The 8491-nt window shown below is 33.2% G+C and overlaps 1 protein-coding gene across 1 annotated transcript in view; it reads right to left on the reverse strand.

The window, feature by feature from the left end:
• Window positions 1-5595: 5595 nt before the first annotated feature.
• LOC104163962 (synaptonemal complex protein 2-like) overlaps window positions 5596-8491 on the reverse strand; it is a 29367-nt gene continuing 26471 nt past the window's right edge. The window contains 6 exon segments of the mRNA XM_009703125.1: window positions 5596-5670; window positions 6022-6078; window positions 6513-6591; window positions 6948-7006; window positions 7757-7856; window positions 7938-8032. Of these exon segments, the coding sequence (XP_009701427.1) occupies window positions 5596-5670; window positions 6022-6078; window positions 6513-6591; window positions 6948-7006; window positions 7757-7856; window positions 7938-8032 (465 nt within the window).

Raw genomic sequence — 8491 nt, forward strand, 5'->3', positions numbered from 1 at the left:
TATATATATATTTTATTTCAAAGTGGTTTGAAAAATGTCTCTTATTTCTCCTAGATTTCACAGGCCATAGAAATTTTCTTCTGAGAAGAATCTGTCTTTACTTTTTGATACTGCTGCTGAACACACATCAGGGAATATATAAGTCTTAAAAAAAAGTTCAGTCCAGGATACCTTGATGTTTATGTGAAAGAAGGACTCTGCAGATGAAGTCTCTGCAGCACTTACGAACAGAAAGAAGCACCAGAGATGTACTTCGCTCTGAAGTCAGAAGACGGATGGCCTGTGGAGTGGGACAATCTGCTGAAAAAGACTGAAGTAAAGCTACTTGAAAGAACCTACTGCTCTCCTTTAACACTTGTTTTAAACCGTTTCGCAGTCTATCTTGGAAAAGGAGATGTTGTGCATGTACAGGCTTTACCATTCCAAGGCCTCTGACATAAATGGACATGACACACTGTCATTCAGTATTATGTTGACAAGACATTTTTGAACTTACCACAATTAGTTTGTAAAACACTTAAGTTCATGTTCTAAAAACTAATTTAATGTATTATAATTTCATTCTTTTTTATATAATGTCTAACAGAATCACAGCTGCAAGCATTTTTGATTCCTGTTACTTTTGTTCTTTAATTAAATGACTACTTATTGCAGGAAATGAACATGTTTCCTAAAGCTCTTTTTTTCCCAGGGACAGTTATGAAGGGAAGAGATTAGAATTATTATGAATCAGATCATACTGCTTCTTTATCGGTACAGAATCTTCAAAAGGATGGCCTTAACTAAGGTTTTCCATCTTGTGGAATATCGATGTTTTGGACCAGATCCTAACCAACATAACATGATTGTCATTCTACAAGTAGGTGAGGTTGCGGCCCTCTAAAGAATGGCAATTAAGTTCACTGTTATTCTCATTCAAAATTACTTAACTGGACAACTATAGATAGAAATGTAACAATGTACTTTGATGTTTAGCAAACAAACGATTTTAATGCTTTCTTGACAGTAAGAAGAAAAAAGTTACTAAATGCTAATAACAAAGCAAATAGAACTGGGTGAGAAAAACGTAATGCCAGACATTCTATTAATGCTTCACATTTAGAAGCATCTGAAAATTCAAATCACTACTAAAAGGAAAAACTTGAAAAAAAAATTACACTGATAGCTGGAAAGCATGCCTGATGAGACAGCAACAAAACGGCACATACACTCACAAGACAAATTTCTCTGCAAGAGTCTTAAATGCTATCCTTTTAGGAAGTCATTCAATGTTAAAAACTTCAAAAAGGCACTCTGAATCTTGTAGCTTCATTGAGATGATCTCCATGAAGCGTGAAAATAATAAAATATGGTATGTAAAGTTGTTTGTATAGACTACTACTAAATTGCTGCAAGGTGGTGAACAGAATCAATGCAAATGGTGGATGGATTAACTTTCAATTCTCTTCTGCTGCTCAGTGTGGGGATAAAATAACTAAATACAGTTGCATTCTTTGGATCAACTAACATGTAAGAATGGAAGGTAAGAACACAGAGTGCAACACTTAAAATATATGTCAGTAAGGGCAATGCTAGAAGAAACTGAGGAATCATGGGAGATGCGGTGCCCAGCACCAACGAAGCTTGCTAGCTTTGTTGCAACTAGCTGTAATTTTGTACAACTTTTTAATGTTTGACTTATGTATCAGTTGAAGACTTGAATTACCCAATTACTTGATCCAAAGATTTTTTTTCCTATTTATTGCAATTTTATAACTTGCTTTTCACAGAAATATGTAACATAACTAGCCTTTTAACATACTGTTAATTACATTTATCAATAATTTTATTATTAATAAAAACCTATTAATTCTAAACAACAATATAATGATAGTCCAGGTGTAATATACACAAAAGGGTAAACAGAAATGAGAGAAAAGTTTCTTCACCAGAAGAACCATTTTTAGTTTTTAGTATGATAGTAGGTGACCCACTGTTAACTATAAACTTGGCTAATAATCCCTGAAAATAACAGTCCTATCTAGCAGTGATGCATACTTTCACTGGCATAATTTCACAAAATATTGTATAACACACATTAAAATGATGTTGAAAAATATAATAAACAGAAAAATATTTTAAGGGTAACTTAGAGCAGCATTTTAAATTTCAAACAATGCCTATGAGCTGTATTACTAATGTGACATAACGATCTTGTAGTTACACAGCAATATGTTTCACTTCTTCCCCACGTTCTCAGCTGTCCTTCCATCACAAGTATCCCAGCCTTTTTTCTGCTTCGGTCTGGTAAGAGACAGAAAGTTGTGACTACTTCAGAGCCGCGCATGATCACTATCAGCAAATTACTGTCAGCTTACTGGTGGGCAAGTCTATCAAGTTGTTTGGAGATGCCATGCATTCACTGCGCCATGTATTGTGCTGTTACTGTTGGAACTTAGGATGGCACCCCCTGAAGGCACATTTAGCTTAGGGAGGCTATTCTCCTCGGGCTGCTTCTTCCCAATGGAAAAAAGAGGTCTGCAGTGCACAGTTCCTATCACTTCACTTAGTTGCATGCTTTGAATGACCCCTGGGGTTTCCCATCCACAAAAAAAACCCAAAACAACCTCCCTATGCTGAACTTTGCCTTTGTGAATACTCCCTTGTGATATGATTCACATTTTTACATTTGTCAAATTTGTTTGTACCTGCTCAAACTTTTTAGAAGTTAATGGGGTGCTGTAAAGACTGATAGGTGGACAGTAAAATTTCATACTTCTATTTTATTATAGGTCCTTGCTAAAAATAGCAGTTGTATTATTTTTCCAATACACACTCACTGTAAGAAAACAATTTGGGCCTTGCAGTGCACTTTTTAAAACCTTGTACAGGTAAGACAAAAATACTGTTTCATACACAGATAAAATTCAATTAGATCAGTAAAAAAAGTTTAACATCTCATGAGGTCCATCTAGTGGAGATGACAGTGATCACAGGCTCAAAAAAAACCCCAAACCAAAACCCAAACCAAATACAAAAACTAGAGGCTCAGAAAAATTAGAAAAGCATTAAGTACAGTTATGTAGATGTGGTCAGTGGAGCAAATTATTTACTGGCAATTTCAATATAATAATTTCCAGAGACAACACAGCCTCGTGTTTTTAAAATTAATTCATAAGATGTATTCACAACTATTTCTGTTTACAATAAACCATTTCCCATCAATGAAGTCTAAGAACACCAATTACTGTGCATTCTACTCTCAGTGCAGATTGGACAGAAATCTATCACATCCACTTCTGATCTAAGAAGTTGTTTTTTAAAAATGGTATTTTCAATAATGATAAAAGCAATCTTTTCCATAAAGTTAAGTAGATTAATTTAGGTTGGTAAGAACCTAGGTGCCTTCCCAAGGTCATTAGATCCCACCCACTGCTCTGAGTGAGGCAAACTTTGAAATTACAGTAGGTTGCTCAGTCAGTGCTTAGTTCAGGCTACAAACTACAAGTATGGACTTTTCTTTTTTCTTTAATTTAAAGACAATATTAATATAAAGACACCAAAGTAAATTTATAAACCAATATATTTTCCCATTTTTTTTTGACAACCTCTGTCAAAGAGTTTTCTATTTCTATTTTATTTTCTTAATTTTACCTTAAAATTCAATTCTAAATCATGCCATTTTTCTCTTGGAAAATACACTTTATGAAATGGTTACTCTCAGAAATAGTGAAGGATAACTCAAAGATATATGAAGTACCTGTAGGACAGACAGATTGCATGGGTAAGCCAAGAAAGAGTTAATAAAAACGAAACTGGTCAAGTATCAAAGATGCAGATAGTGGTGAGGTACAGCAGGGAACTTCTACTGGATAAATACTTTGGAAAAAATGATTGGTGGGTTTGAAGGAATTCAAATAGAATGAGACAGCCAACAACTTAAAATTATGAAAGCCATTCTATTAGACTTTAAAAAAAAATATTAGACAGTAATAATAGCAATATAGCTTAATACTTGCATTCAGAAATAGCTGGAATGAAAATAAGTGTTTGAAAGATATAGACTGAGTGGTTTCAGTAACATATGAGAAAAAAAATTAGATTTAATACTACTACTGTAAGTAATGGTCTCTGTGTTGATAATAAAAGCAGCATTAGGAATGTAGAAAGGAAACTGAGGAAAACCAGAAGAGTTCAGAGGGTAGAGAGGATAATGGAAGAAGTGACAGAGCAGCGCGTATGACATTAAAGACAACAAAAGGACAAAATAGGAGGTATAATGGAATGTAAAATAAACGCTATAAAGTAACTAAGTTGTGAAGAGCTGTTACTCCAAAATATGCTAATATATTCTTTTGAGACCTCTGCGGTCATAACATCAGCCACAGACAAGCATGTACCCTCTTCAGCCTTCCTCCAGAAGCTGTGAAGTTGTGTTAGCATGGTGCTAAGTAAGCTCAGGCTCCTGAGGTGCTGGAAGTGTTAGTCTGGAGTCAGTTCCGTGGTAAAGAAGCAGCTCTGCATATGGTAATGTAGACAAGCTCCAAGACATACACATGCTATGAGTTATTCTCTACATCTGTTACTTCTTGATCAGCTGTTAAGTTTTTAATACCCATTTTTAAAGAGCATTTAAATGAAAAATACTAAAGGTATAGTTCAGAGCCTGAAAAATTTGCAGTATATACTTGCAGGATTACAAGTTAAAAAAAGATTAAAAGGTTGCTAAGGAACTGTAAAATGCAAGGTAGTTTTCTGTTTAATTTAAAAGCAAATCAAGAGAAATACTAGCTTAGAAGTTGCACATCATAAATGTTCAGAAGAACCCTTCTAGTTGACACAGGGCAACAAAGGAGAAGTGTAAATTATGACTCACTGGTTGTTCTCTTAGGAAATCTTCTGAAATCTAAGTCTATGGAATAGATTGTATTAGTATGTAGGATGTATTTCTGAGCTACATATAGCAGACCTTCTTGCTGTCTGTTGTCTTACATGAAATATTTGTGCAGCAGTAAGTTTGACTGACATGCAAATATGTATTACTGATTTAAAGCAAAATATTAATAACATCATTTTGTAAAAAAAAAAAACCAAAACCAAACAAAACCCAGACAATACGTATTTTTCTTGAAATACTTAATACAATTATTTGCAGCATAGTTCCACCACAAGTGTTTAGAGGTTTTTTTTCCCCCTCTTAGAATCTCCTATTGAAATCTAACACCACAGACAAATAGGACTGAGATCAAAATAGGTAATTTGATCCCTAAATAATTTCTAAGTGTATTCTGGATCAGACAAAATGGGTATTCTGTACACACAGACCCAAAATGTAGATTTGAAAGTGAAATTTGAAGTGATTTCCCTGAAAGTCAGTTAAATAACCTAAATAAATTGTTAAAGACTTCTTAAAACAATAGCATGTGCTAAAACCCCCAAAATTTACATATTGCATTTTAGCAGATTCAGTAAAATAATTAAAAATCTGACGTATAAAAGAGTAAGTCTTATCCAAAGATTTTAAGATTATTAAGGAAAATATACTTTCATTGTCAAATTTTACATTATAAAAGAGTGTTTATATTCACCTTGAATTTCAGGAGGTATCTGAAAATACTACTTCAGAATTCTATCTTCTGATCGAAACAACGTCTGCAATCCTCTGCGAACATTACACAGTTCCTCTTCTTGCTGTGCAAAAAGCATTACATTTATCACATACTTTAAATAAAATTTTTTCAAAAAAGAAAGGTTTTAAGTATTGTAGTTCTGGTGCATAGTGTACGCTGCTTTTAACATATCAAATATGATACTTTTCCACATCAACACCGAGCATATTAAGACTTGGAACTAAAACAGTATATCCATACCTACCTGCTGCTTTTTATCTCCCAGATAAGGTTTAAAGTATTCCATGTCAGTGATACTTGGATTCTGACTAATTTTTATTTTTGACAGGAGACTAGAAATTACAATTTTTAGTAATTTAGTGTTCAAAAAGCTATACTTAAACAATAAATAAAAAATGAGGATTTAATTTACCATTTCTTTAAGAAGTTTCTCTTGGAGTCCTCTGATGTCTTCTTTCATCAGATGCATCTATAAAACAATAATGAATGCATCTTCTCGGCTCACAATTGGTAACACATTTTCAAGATTACATCCCTAAATCATTTATAACTGAGAAATACAGATGCACACGCATCCACCTGCCTAAGGAAAGGGACATGTGTTTTAAATTTTTTCTTTCTTAGATGATTAACACTGGTAAACAAAGCCACAGAATACAGAATAAACCATGCAGCAGTTTTCCAGATAATTGCACACACCTTCTAATGGGTGAAATCTAGGCATAAAACACTGAGGACTGTTACATTAAAGGACATTTTATGACAATGAAAAACTACAAAAATACTTACGTGGCATTAATACAATGCTGAGGATAAAGAGGTTCTTTGGGAAAAAAGTCAATACTGATATCTGTTCGTAAAATTGAATTTTTAAAATAAGAAAGAAATAAAAGTTTGTCATACCTCTGAAGTAAAAATGTGTTCTTCATAGTCAACAGTATGGCAGATGTTCTTTTCAAATGAAGTTTTAAGAATCTGAATTCTAAAGAAATGAAAGGCAGTTCAAGCAGCTTTGCTATGTACGAACTTCACACATGTATCATGAATACACCCCATTGTTTGTAGTCTATTTGTACTTAAAGACATGGATAAATATTACCATTACTACTGGAATAGTCCCTCAGGTATATAGAGAAATTTTGATGGGGAATAATTACATTTTTCCTGTAACATAATGTTTTAATCTAATTTTCTGATCTGATGTACTATCTTTATTTTATAGAAGTGAGAAATTGCATAGAGAATAGTAGCTGGCCTAACTTAGTAGTAGTTGGCCTAACTTATACCTCAAATGAACAGAACACAAATGTCATCCAGGGATTAATGAAACCTACTAACCTCTGTTGCTCATTTTTCATGTATGTACTAAAAGTATGTGTATGCTTTTTCCAAAAGGTCTGGAAAGAAAAATATTAATAGATGATAAAGAGTATGAACTACTATTTTCTGAACTAAACCTGACTAATATCTAATATGAATAAAATAACCTACAACCACAGATTCAGCACAGAATGGGTAGGAGTTACACAGTACCACAGAACCTTGGGAAAAAAAAAAAAGCTTAGCTGGCAGGATGAGGCACTTCAGGAATCCTGTTTTCACAAAACCAGTTTCACCAAAAATCCGTTCTGCATAACAGTTTCAAAACTACTAAAAAGAATATGCATAGTATTTTAATCAGACTTTCCATATAATTTAAGCCATGCCTTCCAAGTAAAAGAAAAAAGCTAATATACTCTTGTGTTCACGTAAATATTTGTATATTGATTTTTACATTACAGCAAGTAGCAAGACCCATGTCAACTGGCTCATCATAGAATACGCAGCAAATCAGGTTCACATGCCTACATGCTGTTCCTGAAATACAGGTCAGCTGAAAAAAAAGGTTCATGAAGTGGGGTAAACAGTCCGTTAAAAGTAATAGTAGTAGTTTATTCTAGGAAGAAAAATATATAGTGGTGATCCAGAAATTTTTTAACCAATCCTAATACCTCAAATTCATTACTTGAGATTTGAACCAACTTTAAGCAAAACGATAACGGCTTTTTAAAGGAAAATTAATGGTCTAAAGTTAAAGATGATATAAATAATTTATGGATTCCATAAGAATTCGCTTTTCTCCATGATCAAGCAATTAAAATACAAACCGAGAATTCTTTTTCCATGTTTTTCAGGGACTGAGAATCTTTTTCAAAATTCTCAAGTTCCTCAAGGAGAGCAAAATGAAATTTGTCCAGCTGCCTGATCCTACCAAAACAAAATGAGTTACTTTTAGAAGGTATTCACTGTATTTTAAGGGTGTTTTAAAATAAATCTTTCATTACAGACCTGCATTCATGAAGCTGGTAACTCATTGTTGTCAAATGCTCATGGGCAGCTCTTAATGATTGCTTAGTAAAATGATCCATTTTCCGTGACCGGCTCTATGAGGATGTTTTAACATTAAATTCAGATTATTTTCACTTTAGGAAAAAAAATCTGTAGTATGTTTAGTACTGTAATTGCTTAGTATCACAGATCATACTAAGAAAAAAACCTTTTTTTTAAATTTATCTCCCTATCTTTTAAGGAAAAGCTTTCTGTTAATGAAATGTAAATAAACATGGGTTTATGTTTTTGATAAAATTCTACCTTACTTAATTAGAAGTACATCATTTGAAAAATAAATTTCCTCAAAATAGAGAAAGTACATGTGGAATGAGTGATGTGTGCTTAAGCTGTCCTAGATAAACAAATGCATTGTTCAGGCTCATGTGTTCCTTTTTGCAAATAAATTTCATTCACGGGTTTGATAATTTGAAGAAGTCAAAATGCAGCACACTCATTACTTTAGATACATAAACTTGTTTCGAAACAAACAGACCGGATAAAAAAATAAAACA

The sequence above is a fragment of the Cariama cristata genome, unplaced genomic scaffold, assembly GCF_000690535.1.
Source record: "Cariama cristata isolate BGI_N322 unplaced genomic scaffold, ASM69053v1 scaffold30616, whole genome shotgun sequence".
Lineage (NCBI taxonomy): Eukaryota > Metazoa > Chordata > Aves > Cariamiformes > Cariamidae > Cariama > Cariama cristata.